Here is a 14,376-nt window from a genome sequence, read left to right as displayed (position 1 = left end):
ATAGATGGGGAAAGGGAGCTGAAGATGGGTTAGCTGAGCACGGGTACACATGTATATGTACAGGGGCCAGGCACCGGGGACGGGAGAGGAAAAGGGGGCATTAGAAAGACAAGGATGGAAAGAAACGGGGAGAAGATGGAGACACGCCCCCTCCTGTACCTCTCTCCTCCTTCCCTTCTTCCTTTCCCTCCTTCGCCCGGTGATTTCATTCAGACTTGGGTGTGGCAGAACCTTGATCAGGAGCCAGAGAATGGACGACTCTCCAGGACTATGGTGACCTTTTCTCGACCCCATTTAAAAAAGTAAGAGAGCAGGGGCCCCGTGAGCCGTCCTGCGGCGTCCTGGTCTCCAAATGGACAAGGTTTCCATCTCTTGTGTACGTCTGATCTCTACCTGGCTATCTGTTAGAATCGATCTCGAAGTCCTTGCTATCCTCCCCATAATCTTAAAGTTGCGGTGTCTGCCCCTTTAAAGCAGCAGCCCCAGGTCCGGTTATTGTCTCGCCTTGCAGCCAATCCACGGCGTCATTGGGGGCGGGGGATCCGGCCTCCTGATTGGCTACTGAGCGCCCCGCTCCGCCCGGGATCCCGGGAGCTGTCCGGCCGCCTCGGTGCTGATCCCGTCGCCGCCCACGGGCCGTGAGCAGCGCTAAGAGGGCATTATGAGCGGGGGCGTCTACGGCGGAGGTGAGCTAGCCTCGGGCTTCAGGCTCCCCAGCCTGCTGCGGCCTCACCAGCAGCCCTGCACCCCGAACCCGCGCGACCTAAGCTCTGGGCACCCTAGGGCCTGTCACCCCGGCGCTCGAACGGGTCCAGCCCTGGGTTTGGGTCCTGCGCCACTCCTACCTTGGTCCTCCCAGGTCGGTCCTTCGCGCGCACTGGGGTCACTCTCCACCATCCAACTCACCTCCTCCCGGCCCCCTGGCCCCTTCTTTCCCGGCAAGGAGAGTGGCCTGAATGAGGCCACTGGGCAAGAAGGGACTCTGGGGAGGCTTGATCCCCACTCCCAGGACCCCGGACTTCAGGCCGAGCTCCTACTTGCCCCGGCAAGCGTTGAAGGTGGCGAGACTGGCTCTGCCTTGACCTCCTCTCCGAGCTATCCAGGGGGAGAGAGTTTGGGAGAGGTCCCCTCACACACCTGTCTCCCCACACAGATGAGGTGGGGGCGCTGGTCTTTGACATTGGCTCCTTCTCAGTCCGCGCTGGGTACGCTGGGGAGGACTGCCCCAAGGTGAGCCTTCCAGCCCCATCCCCAAGTCCTAGGGCCTCGGACTCCCCTCCAGGCTTCCCAGTGATCCAGGGTTCTCACAACACAGAGAGAAGCTCTGCAGAGCGGGAATGTGGGAGTAAACCCAGGGGCGGGCTGAGGGCCTTGCTATGGGTCTGGATAGGGGCAAGAGGTTGATCCCTCTTCCTGCCCATGCCCCCTCCAGGCTGACTTCCCCACCACGGTGGGGCTGCTGGCCGCGGAGGAGGGGGGCGGGCTGGAGCTGGAGGGGGAGAAAGAGAAGAAAGGGAAGATCTTTCACATCGACACCAACGCTCTGCATGTGCCTCGGGATGGAGCAGAGGTCATGTCGCCCCTCAAGAATGGCATGAGTAAGGAGCCCCCACCCACTGTCTCCCACCACAGACCAGGATCCCACACACCACAACCCAGGACATATCACCCCACACTTATGGAGTCTATCTTGCAACTGCCCACATCCCAGGAATTCCCTCACAGCTTCCCACAGCTGACTGGTTCCCAGCCCAGGGGCCCAACAGATTCCCAGGAAGGGGGGATTTCTGCTAGAACTGATCTCACTTCCCCTCCCCTGGACTTGGCATCCCTCCTTCCTTTGCTTTCTGTCCCTGGACCTCTGCGGCCCACCTTCATCTCTCCACGCTGGCCTCCTGGCTCCAGTTGAGGACTGGGAATGCTTCCGCGCCATCCTGGATCACACCTACAGTAAACACGTCAAGTCCGAGCCCAACCTGCATCCAGTGCTCATGTCCGAGGCCCCGGTAAGTGCCTCACCCAAACCCTAGTCCAGCCCCAGGTGCTCCCTACCTCCTTTCTGCCATTCACTTCTCCCTTCTGAAAGCATCTGCCATTGATCACTCCACTTAACTTTTCAGACTTTTCTTCCAACTCCACCATCTTCAAGCACTTTTTTTTTCCTCCCTGGTTTAGTCTTTATCCCTCTCCATCCTCCTGTTTTATCCATTCATATCTTTTGCCCATTCAGCCTTATCCACTGCTGTTTCTCCCCCACCCCCCCCACCAAAGTCCTTTTGGACTTTTTAACTTAAAATTTTTGTCAATGTTATATATGCACATAACCACTTTGCTTTAGAAAATATGTTAAAGAAAAAACGGCCTTTCATATCCTCTTCCTTCCATTCCACTTTTCCAGAGGCAACTGCTTTTCATTTAGAGAAGTTTTGTCATGTTTTTCTATATCTCTAAATATTACATTCAAATGCTGCTTGTGGATTTTATAGTTTTAGGGATTTATTTCCCACTGTAGAAAATAAATATTGAGGGGTATCTGAGTGTCTCAGTCAGTTGAATGTTGGGACTCTTCATTTTGGCTCAGGCTGTGATCTTAGGGTCATGAGATTGAGCCCTGCATGGGGCTCCATGCTCAATGGGGAATCTGCTTGAGATTCTCTCCCTCCCCCTCCCATTCCCCCTCCTCCACCTTGCACACTCTCTCTAAAAAAAGAAAGAAAGAAAAAAAGAAACATTGAGCTCTCTTTCCTCCTCCAGCCCACACCACACACTTCCCTCATTCCTCACCTTTAAGTATAGTTGTATTTTAGATTTCTAAAAAAATGATTATTCAGTATTTACATTCTTGTGTTTATATATGCTAATCAAGCCTCAGGCAGGCAATAAACTCTGGTCACTTTTCCTTCCCTGCACAGCTCCTTTACGTAGAACTGAAAATTGCACTGATTTTTATTTTGCTTAGCTTTCTATTTATTTAATGATATGACCCTAAGTTATTCATCTGCTATTATTTATCTGCTTATGTTATCTATATCCTTTCTCAAACATTAGCTCCATTAGATATTCTATCAATTTGATCTGTTTGAAGAAGTCTCTCCAAAAACCCACTAATTGCTCCACTTTGGACTTGTTGCCTTCTATACAAAAGATATAGCTATCATCCTGACATCTCCCTTCACCATCATCTTAGGGCATCACCTCTCTCCCGTAATAGAAGTCCTGTTTCTTGAATCTCATTACTCCTTTTCTTGATGTACTCCCTTGTTTTCATAGAGCACATCCTCCAGTAACTGCCTTATAAAGGTCATGAGAGGTAAAAATATGTTAGGACCTTGCATGCCTGACCTTGATTGATAGCTTAGCTAGATATAACATCCCAGATTGGAAATCTTGAAGGTACTTTTCCATTGTCTTCCAGCATCTACTTTTGCCATCAAGAAAGCAGAGCTATCTAATTCCTGATCTTTCGGTATAATGTTTTTCTTTGTGAAAGCTTATAGAATTTGCACTTTGTCCTCAGTGTTATATAATTTTTCAATATCGTATTGTTTAATTTTCATCCATTGCTTTAGACACTCAAGTATGTCCCTTCAGTCTGGAAACCTATGTCTTCCAATTCTGTGAAGAAAAATCAGTCATTATTCAATTAAGTATTTTTAATTACTTATTTGATAATTTATTTCTCTCACTATTTATCTGTTCTCTCTTTTGGAAAATATTATTTGGATTTTGCACCTCCTGAACTGGTCCTCTCCTTTTCTTATCTTTTTTCTTATGTTTTCCTTCCTTTCCTCTTTTCCTCTAATTTCCAAGATAATCCCTCAAATTTATTTTTCTTTTTAAAAAATGTTTTTTAATTTATTTTTCTTTGTTTTTTAATATTCATAAGGACCAACTTTATTGAAAGTAGACGCACAGAGAGAATGCAGCATAAAGAAGTGTTTCCAGGATCAAACCCTAGGTGATGCTTTTACATTTACTATAAAGAAGAGAACCTTCCAGTAGAGTAGCTACTTATTTTTGCTGAGGGTTCTCTGCTTTTCTGCGTGCTCCACGATCTTCTCTTCCACGTAAAGACCCTTCCGCTTGCGCACGGTGTTCATGTACTTCCGGGCCTGGTTCTCAGAATCAGCCTTTTCCCAAAGTGCAAGTATTCTTCCTCAGTGGTCAGCACCCAGAAGGGGTCGCTGGGAATGATCTCCCAGTGGCTGAACACCAGCTGCGGGCTGGCCATACCCCCATTTAATTTAATTTAATTTAATTTAATTTATTCATATGAGACGCAGAGAGAGAGGCAGAGACACAGGCAGAGGGAGAAGCAGGCTCCCTGCAGGGAGCCCGATGTGGGACTTGATCCCAGGACCCTGGGATCATGCTCTGAGCCAAGGCAGACACTCAACTGCTGAGCCACCCAGGTGTCCCTCAACTTTATTTTCAACCCTTCTATTGAGTTTTTCATTTCTGCTCCTGTATTTCAATTTCCTAGAGCTCTTTTTTGTTCCATGAATGTTACCTTTTAGAACATCCAATTCTTAATGGGTGCAATATCATCTATTATCTCACTCAAAATATGATTAGTTTTGTTTTTCCAAAGTTTTCATTTCCCTGCACAATCTCTGTTCTTCCAATTTTTTCCCCATGCCCTTTTTTTTTCTTTTGGTGTTGGGAGGCCCTCTGTCTCGCTTTTTAAAAAAGATTTATTCATGAGAGACACAGAAAGAGAGGCAGAGACATAGGCAAAGGGAGAAGCAGGCTCCCCAATGTGGGGCTTGATCCCAGGACCCCAGGATCATGACCTGAGCCAAAGGCAGATGCTTAACCACTGAGCCACCCAGGTGCCCCTCTATCTCATTTTGAGGCTTTTCTCAGATTTCTGAGAAATCTTTGGTTGTCTGCCTGTGTTTGCAAGTGGTGGACTAAGATACTGATTGGAAGCTGTGTGGGACAAGGCACTCATTGACTGTGGTGATAGAGAATGTTGCTATATGATGACCTGCCTGGGATGATTGTTAGGCAGCCTCTGATAGTTGGCAGCTTTATTTTTTTATATAATAAATTTATTTTTTTATTGGTGTTCAATTTGCCAACATACAGAATAACACCCAGTGCTCATCCCGTCAAGTGCCCCCCTCAGCGCCCGTCACCCACTCACCCCCACCCACCCCTCTTCCCCTTCCATCACCCCTAGTTCGTTTCCCAGAGTTAGGAGTCTTTATAGTTGGCAGCTTTAGATCTCATGTAACCCACAGGGAAGACTTGTATGCTACAGATAGGCCTGGCAACCCCCTTTCGGGGAGCCAAGTGAAGCAATAGGGCTGAGATTCCCACCATTTAATATACATGGAATCACTTTCTTCTCCTGTTTTTTTTTTTTAAGATTTTATTTATTTATTCATGAGAGACACAGAGAGAGAGGCAGAGACACAGGCAGAGGGAGAAGCAGGCTCCATGCAAGGAGCCCGATGCGGGACTCGATCCAGGGTCTCCAAGATCATGCCTGAAGGCAGGCGCTAAACCGCTGAGCCACCCAGGGATCTCCGTCTTCTCCTGTTTTAAATATAGTGTCTTCTTTACTCCTGTGTCAAGTATCCCATCGGTCCAGAGACCCAGAGACCCTCAGTTTTACTCTGTCTAGGGAATTAAACTTCCAGTCTTCTGTGGAGGCTGGAGTGAGTAATAACCCAGTGACATGGAACTGGGGAGAGAGTTTTGGGAGCTGTTACTTGAAGAAATTTAAATAATCTTATTTTAGCTTTCCCTTAACCTTACCTGCCAGAGGTACTCAAAACTACCAATTCCCAAACCCTCTGAGGATTCTGCAATTTCCTGGCTTTTTCCCACTACCAACTTAGGAGTCAGTGTTGAATCTGTTAAGCCAGTTACCACTCAACTATCTTTCTTTTTTCTTTTCTTTTTTTTTAACTATATGATTTTCAACCTTCAAAACTATGTTTCTGTTTTCTCCTTCCTTATTATTCCCAATCCTTGAGGGTATCTGTCTCTTCTTTTTTTGAGGTAAAATTCACATAACATAAAATTAACTTTTTTGATGTCAACAGTTCTGTGCCATGAAACACATTCATAATGTTGTGTAGCCCTCATCTTTTTCTAGCTCCCAACATTTTCATCAGCCCAAAAGAAAATATGTTTTCATTAACCAGTTTCTCCCTACTCTCCCTGCCCTTGGCAACTAACCATCAATTTGTTTTCTGTCTCAATCAATGTATCTATTCTGGATCTTTCTTATAAATGGTATCATACAACATGTGACCTCTCATGTCTGTATTCTTTCACTTGGCATAATATTTTCAAGGTTCATCCATGCGGTAGCATATATCAGTATTTTATTCTGTTTCATGGTGAGTAACATTCCATTGCATGGATATACCACAATTTGTTTTTCCAATTAATCCATTCATGGACTTCTGGGTTGTTTCCATCTGTGGCTATTGTGGATAGTGCTGCTATGAACAGTTGTGTATATGGATTTATTTCAGTACCTGTTTTCAGTTCTTTTGGATACATAAGTAGGAGTGGAATTGCTGGGTCATATGGTAATTCTATGTTTAACTTTTGGAGGAACTGCTGATTGTTTTCCACAGTGGCTGAACCATTTCACCTTCCCAATGGCAATGTACAAGTGTTTCAGTTTCTCTATATCCATTTTTTTCTTAATTATTATTAACACTCTAGTGGGTATGAAGTGGTATCTCATGATTTCAAATTGCATATCCCTCATGGTGGCCAACAATGTTGAGCATCTTCTCGTGGCTGGTTGCTTTTGTGGCTTTAGGTCTTTTGTTGTTTTGTTTTTTTTTTTTTTAGAGATTTATTTATTTATTTATTTATTTATTTGTTTATTTTAGAGAGACAGAGCATGAGCAGGAGGAGGAAAAGGGAAAGGGAGAGAGAATCTCAGGCAGACTCTGAGCTGAGTGCAGATCCTGATGAGGGGCTCGATCTCACAACCATGATATCACAACATGAGCCGAAACCAAGAGTCAGGCACTTAACCAACTGCACCACCCTGGTGCCCCCCTTTTTAGAGTAACCTCTATGCCCAAAGTGGGGCTCAAACTCACAACTCCAAGATTAGGAGTTTCATGCTGTACTGACTGAGCCAGCCAGGTGCCATGGGTTTATGTCTTTTTTAAATTGCCCCTTTATTATACTTTTCCTGGGATCTTGGAAGGGGGTAAAACTGGATGTTTGTATTCAATCCACAATTTCTACTAGAAACCCTCTTCCCAGCTTTCATGCCTTTGAGATGACTTAAATGGGGAAGAGGGATAAACTGGAGGCTGATAGAATTTTACAGTAAAGAACAGTGGGCCAGAAGTCAAGAGACTGTAACTCTACCAAGCTCTACCAAGGGCTTTGTGTGTGAACTTGGTCAAGTCACTCTCCCTCTCTGAGTTTGGTTTACTTCAGCAGGATTATAATCCTGGATTATAATCTTTAAAATTATTTGTACTTCTCACATTCTAGAGTTATATGTGGATCTAGAGACCTGACCTCTGTCCCCAGTCCAAGTCTTCTGTGTGTGTGTGTGTGTGTGTGTGTGTGTGTATGTGGGTCTGGGCCTCTCTTTTTTTGAATCCTCCCCTCCTGCACTTTCTCCCCAGTGGAACACACGGGCCAAGCGGGAGAAGCTGACAGAGCTGATGTTCGAGCAATACAACATTCCTGCCTTCTTCTTATGCAAGACAGCTGTACTTACTGCGTATCCTCTGGCTTGAGCTGCTCTGGCTGGGTGGAGGGCCAGGGTGGGGTTTATGTGGTGTGTCAAGCTGGAGGCTGGACCTGTGTCCTGGATGGGCAGACACCCGCCCTGTGCTCCATTAGTGCAGAGGGGCCCCTGTACGCTAAATGCTTTTGACCCTGGGGTGGCCAGATCAGCAGTTCTTTCCTATTCCTTGGATCAGACTGAACAGAGAGAGAGACAAAGAGGGAAGAAGGGAGGGAGAGTTGGACCATAGACAGCAGGGGCTGCAACTGGAGAGAACAAGGAAGAATATATAATAATCAGCATTCATTTTTTTAAGGATCTACCTTACGTTGACCCCTGTGCTAGGCACTGGGGCAATATGGCCCCTCATTTCAAGGAGCCCATAGAACACTGAACCAAGATTAAAGAGAGACTGGGAGCTCAGAAAGAAAAAGAGGGAGAAGTTGTGATTCAGACAGGGAAGAAGTGACAGGGGTCTCAGGAACCTTTGTCCTGTGATGGGTCATAAACCAGAATGAGAGTTTTGCAGAGTATGAATGGACTGGACCAGGAGATCAGAGAGTGACCAGGGCAGACCTGAGTCCCAGTCCCTTCACTTGCTGCTGCTGTCTCTTTGACCTACCCGTCCCACACCAGCTTTGCAAACGGACGTTCCACGGGCCTAGTGCTGGACAGTGGGGCCACCCATACCACCGCTATCCCAGTACATGATGGCTACGTCCTACAGCAAGGTGGGGCCTCAACAGGGGTCGGGGACTCCTTGGGGAGGACCCGGCCCTGACACCCCCTCCCTTTCCAGGCATTGTCAAGTCGCCCCTAGCAGGGGACTTCATCTCCATGCAGTGCCGGGAGCTCTTCCAGGAAATGGCCATTGACATCATTCCACCTTACATGATTGCTGCCAAGGTGGTGTCTTTGGGGAGCCTAGGGCACTTACCCTGTGACAGTTGACTCACTGACCCACTAGATATCAGAGAGAGGAGTGTCAGGGCCCCCAGAGCACCCTGAGTCCTGTTCCTTAAGTTATAATCAAAGCATCAGAGATTGGACAGGCTGAAGGACATGGCCAAGGTCATACAGCCAGCTGGTAACAGGAGGTATGAGGGCCAGTGCGGCAGACCCAGGTTCAAGGTCTGCCTCTGCCATGTAAGAGCTGTGTGACCTAGAGCAGATCAAAGCTTTCCGAACCTTAGTTCCTTCCCCTGTGAAGTGGAATTACAGCATATACGGCTGCTGTGAGTGTTGAGACACTGAAAGGACCCCCACATGGAATGTGGCTCAGGAAAGGCTACTTCTTCAAGGTTCCCGTCTCCCACTGTATCCCCCATGCCCTCAGCTTTCTCCAGCCTAGGCCTTTCAGATCAGCTATACCTGTTGCATGAGTGGCAAACATGGGGACAGGCTCTCCCCATTCTCTCTCCTTTGAGAAAGAAGGAGGAGGAACACCTTTTGTGGGCAGCAGAGCAAAGAACTCAGTGCCTGTTAGCTGCAGGAGCATGGGTGTGGTCAGGGTGGGCTGGGCAGGAGTGGAGGATGCTCATAGGCTTTGTGCCCCCAGGAACCTGTACGGGAGGGCGCCCCTCCAAACTGGAAGAAGAAGGAGAAGCTCCCCCAGGTTTCCAAGTCCTGGCATAACTACATGTGCAATGTGAGGAGACGGTCCCCCGAAACAACCCCTATCCCTCCCAGCTCCTGCTCCCCTGCCATGAATAGAGGGGAAGGGACAGAGAGGCCCTGCAGGGGTGGCTTGGGGGTGCTGAGGAGGGACACCAGGCCCTCACCGCTCACCGTGTCCCTGGGTCCCTAGGAGGTGATCCAGGACTTCCAGGCCTCTGTGCTACAGGTCTCAGACTCTCCCTATGATGAGCAGTAAGTGGAGCCCATGGCTGAGGGGTGGGACAGGGGGCAGGCCTGGGATTCAGAGGGTACCTCTGGTCCCCTGTGAACACCCCCAGGCAGAGTCTCTCTTTCCTGGGCAGGGTGGCTGCGCAGATGCCCACGGTACACTATGAGATGCCCAATGGCTACAACACAGACTATGGTGCTGAACGGCTCCGCATTCCTGAGGGCCTGTTCGATCCCTCCAATGTCAAGGTTGGGTGGGTGGAGGGTATTGAGGTGGGGACTGGTTGGATTCCCTGGATGCCAACGTTGGGTGTGAGGGAGGCTGGGAAGGATCACTGGGGTCTGGGGAGAGAGGGCAGAGGCCCAAAACCCAGGTCACCTTTCTTGGCAGGGCCTGTCGGGGAACACCATGTTGGGTGTGGGCCACGTGGTGACCACCAGCATAGGCATGTGTGACATCGACATTCGCCCGGTGAGGCCCAAGCCTGTGTCTGGGCCCAGGGGCCCCAAAGTAGTGGGGAGACAGGGAGGGGCTGTGCCCTGAAGGCGTACTCCTCTCTGCAATCAGGGCTTGTATGGCAGTGTCATTGTCACCGGTGGAAATACGCTGCTCCAGGGCTTCACTGACAGGCTCAATCGGGAGCTTTCCCAGAAGACCCCACCGGTAGGAGCCCTCGCCCAACAGGGTCCTGGATTCCTGTCCTGGCTTAGCTCTCCAGGACCCAGTCCTTCCTCCTTCCTCAACAGCAAGTGTTCTGGCCACCAGAGCAGACCCCTCCCCCTGCGGCTTCCCAGTCTTCCCCACTTCCAGCCCTCTCCCTTCCCAGAACCCAGGTGTCTGCTTCCCCCAGCCCCTCTTTCCCCCCAGAGCATGCGGCTGAAGCTCATCGCCAGCAACAGCACCATGGAGCGCAAGTTCAGCCCCTGGATTGGGGGCTCCATCTTGGCCTCACTGGTGAGAGGAAGGGGCCTGGCCTCGCACTGACTGTGGGAACCGGGCAGACCCAGACATCCCATCCCCTTGTCCGCCTCCTTATTCATTCATTCAACAAACTTTTATTTTTGAGAAAGAGCAGGCTCCCAGAACGGTGAATGCTCCATCAGGACAAATCAGGGAGCAGAAGGACAGGAAGCTGGAGAGATTGGTGGAGGTTAAGGCTATGGACGAGGCACCCACTATACTTAGCAAAAGAGAGACACTGGAAGTTTGGGGCAAAGAAGCAATGTGACAGTCACAGGCATGTTTGGGAAGACTATGTCCAGAATGAGTCTTTGGAGATCAGAGTATGAGCCAGACACAAGGGCACCTTGGGAAGAGGCTCTTTCCATTGTCCTGGAGTCACAGAGTGAAAGCAGTGAGGATGGGGTGGTGGGTAGGAGGCAGATAGAGGAGACAGGCAGGCTGGTTCTGGAGCAATAGGTGGTGAGTCCTCTCTGGACCTGCTGTGGGACACAGGCAAGATGCTGAGCAGGGAGCTGGAGATACAAACTATATCTCATGGGTGTCAGCCACACAGAGGGGACAATGGGACCATGACAGAGCAAGAAGGTCATCTCCTAGAGGGGCAGCCCCCAAGGAGACAGAAACAGGGGTCAGAAATACAGGAGGCTGACAGTGTGAATTCATCCATCCAGTTACCGTGGCCCCCCACCCTGGGTGCCTGACATGGTCCCTGCTTCAGGAGGCAGCACAGACCAGCTGCTAAGCCCATTAAGCAGGAAGTCACCTCAAAATGTGCAAGTGTTCCTTGAAGGGAGGGCCTGATCTAGTTTCAGGGGCTCTAAGGAGCATTCAAGCTGAAGATGGAAGACTGAGTAAGAACCCTTGAGGCAAAGAAGGAGAGAGGATGCTTGGGCAGGGAGACCAAAGGCAATGGGCAGATGCTGTCAGACCCAAGTTTAAGAAGCTCAATGGGGCCGCAGAGTGGAGAGTGGCTTGAACAGTGGCCTCCACTGTGACTGGAGTTTGACAGGGGAGTGGGTATCAGGCTGTGGAACTGGGAGCTCATGACACAATGTGGGCAGCATCTGGATGTGAAAAGTTAGAAGGAGTCTAGGATGATGCCCAGGATGCTAGCTCCTGGCAGCTGTGTCCAACAGGAATTTAATATGAGGAGCCACATATATAACTTGAAATTTTCTAGTAGGCATATTTTAAAAGAGCCCCAAGAATCAGGTGAAAGTTAAGCTTAAAAAATATATCTTATTTGGGTTGCCTGGCTGGCTCAGTCAGTAAAGCATATGACTCTTTTTTTTTTTTTTTTAAAGATTTTATTTATTTGAGAGAGATAGCCAGGGAGAGAGCAAGAGCAGGGGGAGCAACAGAGGCAGAGGGGAACCTGATGTGGGGCTCCATCCCAGGACCCTGGGTTCATGACCGAGCTGAAGGCAGATGCTTAACCAACTGAACCACCCAGGCACTCCGAGTGTGTGACTCTTGATCTAGAGGTTGTGAATTCGAGCCCCATGGTGGGTGTAGAGGTTACTTAAAAATGGAGTCAGCCAGATGCCCCTACTTAAAAATAAAATCTTAAAAAGAAAAGAATATACTTTATTTAATTCATTATATTCAAGATATTTCAATGTGTGATCAATATAAAAATGAGATATTTTACATTCTCTTTCCTGGATTTAGTCTTCAGTATCCATTGTGTATTTTATAACTGTAGAGCACATCTCAATTTGACTAGCCATGGGATGCCTGGGTGGCTCATTGGTTAAGCATCTGCCTTCAGCTCAGGGCGTGATCCTGGAGTCCTGGGATCGAGTCCCACATCAGGCTCCCTGCATGGAGCCTGCTTCTCCCTCTGCCTATGTCTCTGCCTCTCTCTCTCTCTCTCTCTCTAATAAATAAATAAAATCTTTTTAAAAAATTTGGACTAGCCATATTTCAAGTGCCCAATAGCCAAGTGCTCAATAGCCACTACATTCACCAGCACTAGAATAGAAAATGAGAGAGGCCACAGAAGAAGGTTTGGGCCAGCTCTGGGGGAACTCAGTCATGGACATGCTGAATTTGAGGTCTTAAGAGACTCAGAAGGAGGAGTCTAAAGACAGTTGAGTATTTGGGTCTAGTGTTCAGTTCCAAGCATTGGCAACGGTAAATTGATGGAGGAATTGGGTTTTGGAGCACAAGCAGAAGTCCCAGGAGTGGATGAGCTGGTTCGGGAAAGGAGAGAAACAGGGACAGTAGTACCAGGGACACGAGCACTAGCTTTCAGGCAGAGATTGAGCAACCATCAAAGAGAAGGAAGAGTTTGGGACGCCCAGCGCGAGACCCTCGGGGGCAAGGCTCAGCGTGAGGGGTGGCCGGCAGAATGAAGAAAACTACATCCAGAAGTTAAGTGGTGCAGGAATGGTGAGGGTGAAGGAAAGATTCTTCTTGGGAATGCGGAGAATCCCTGATGGAGTAAGAGGAGGAGGAATTGGGGGAGGGGAGGGAGGCAGGTCGGCTGGCCTGAGGCTGTAAGCTCCCCTACTCAGCTCTAGCCCAGTGCGTGGCCCAGGGCAGACAGTGTGCAATAATTACTTGTTGAATGAATGAATCAACGTCATGATTAAACGACAGGAGCAGGGGTATTCGCACGGAATATGAAAGAGGGCTGGGAGGCTTGGGGCGTTCGCTGCGGAAGGGATTGGGCTGGAGAGGCGGGGTCGGAGGGCGGGAGGAGGGATTCCGAGGGGCTGGGCTTGCACTAGTGGAATGTGCGGAGGTGCGTCCCGTTCCCCCGACCCTCCGCCCCAAGGCCGTGCTGATGGTGGCCTCTGTCGTCCCCCGTCCCCAGGGCACTTTCCAACAGATGTGGATCTCCAAGCAGGAATATGAGGAGGGAGGGAAGCAGTGCGTGGAGCGGAAGTGCCCCTGAGGGCGCCCCCTCAACACCCACACGCCCTCCCGCTGCGGTGGGGTAGAGGACGCCAACCGGGGGAGAGGGCTTCCCGGCTCGGCCTCAGCCAGCGCAGATCTAAGCCCCTACCCCCATGCCCTCGTCTCTTCCCCTGCCCTCTCGTCCGCTTAGATTGTGATGTTTCTGGGTTGAAAGAAGTAAAAATGTTTTAAGAAAAAAAGTTTGGCCTCCTTAGGTGGGTGGGCGGGAGTGGGGACGGGGGCCTGCGGGGAGGCGAGGGGAGGGCTACAGCTGCGTCCCTTGGTGATCCCACGGTGGACGCCGGGGCAAAGTCTGCGGGTGGGGGCAGAGCCCCAGGAGTCACGGAAGCCTCGGGTTTCAAAGGGGCCGCGACCTGGGGAGGGTCACGCAGCGAGGACCTGTCAGAGGCCCGCGAGAAGGCCCCCAGCTAGGAGCGGAGTTGGGGCGGGAAGTGGGTGCTGGAGACCCCACCCCCGGGCAGGGGAGGGGCGGAGCCGGGGACCAGCTTGGGTGGGGCCGGAGGCGGGCCCTGGGGTGGGCGGGGCCTCAGGTGGGCGGTGTCGCTTAAGGCCCAGAGGACCTGCAGCTCAGGTGACCCCCGCTGCGCTGCGTCTTCCCTCTCTGGACTCCAGGCGGCGGCAAGAGTGGGGCGGGGACTGGGACCCTGGTGCACCCCAGCAGCTCTGAGCTTCTGAAGCTCCAGTTTGGTAGGAGCTGAGGTTTCCCAAGGGAGACCTTGACACGGGGCCCCTGAGCCCTTCTATTCGAGAGCTACAGGTCTGGGGGTCCTCGGTAGGGCTCGGGGACCGGCAGCCCTGCGTGAAATTGTGGGTGAAATTTAGCAGTTCGTGTCTGTGATATGTTCGTGGGGTGCCCAGACCCAAAAGAGTTAGAAATCAAGTCCTCTGGTCACCAAAGAGTCGCAGGTCCCCAGAG

General features: G+C 50.2%; 1 protein-coding gene across 1 annotated transcript; it reads left to right on the top strand.

Moving 5' to 3' along the window:
- The first annotated feature begins 333 nt into the window (after window positions 1-333).
- ACTL6B (actin like 6B) lies at window positions 334-13,599 on the top strand. The gene is made up of 15 exons (XM_055340737.1): window positions 334-376; window positions 512-686; window positions 1,154-1,230; window positions 1,433-1,598; window positions 1,906-2,006; window positions 7,623-7,720; window positions 8,363-8,457; window positions 8,526-8,632; window positions 9,285-9,374; window positions 9,534-9,595; window positions 9,706-9,820; window positions 9,963-10,043; window positions 10,140-10,235; window positions 10,440-10,526; window positions 13,357-13,599. Exons 2-15 carry the CDS (start codon window positions 662-664, stop codon window positions 13,435-13,437), a joined length of 1,281 nt encoding a protein of 426 aa, XP_055196712.1. The 5' UTR covers window positions 334-376; window positions 512-661; the 3' UTR covers window positions 13,438-13,599.
- The last annotated feature ends 777 nt before the right edge of the window (window positions 13,600-14,376 follow it).

The sequence above is a fragment of the Nyctereutes procyonoides genome, unplaced genomic scaffold, assembly GCF_905146905.1.
Source record: "Nyctereutes procyonoides isolate TBG_1078 unplaced genomic scaffold, NYPRO_anot_genome, whole genome shotgun sequence".
In the NCBI taxonomy this organism is placed as follows: Eukaryota; Metazoa; Chordata; class Mammalia; order Carnivora; family Canidae; genus Nyctereutes; species Nyctereutes procyonoides.
Note: the sequence above shows the minus strand (reverse complement) of the source record. Positions and strands in the feature narration are given on the sequence as shown.

What these genes read in the sequence shown, in the direction of transcription:
- ACTL6B (XM_055340737.1), top strand. Translation starts at nt 662, where the DNA reads ATGAGCGGGGGCGTCTACGGCGGAG. An exon ending in TGGCTACGTCCTACAGCAAG is followed by an intron (nt 8,458 to 8,525) that starts GTGGGGCCTCAA and finishes CTCCCTTTCCAG; the next exon opens with GCATTGTCAAGTCGCCCCTA. An exon ending in GTGACATCGACATTCGCCCG is followed by an intron (nt 10,044 to 10,139) that starts GTGAGGCCCAAG and finishes CTCTGCAATCAG; the next exon opens with GGCTTGTATGGCAGTGTCAT.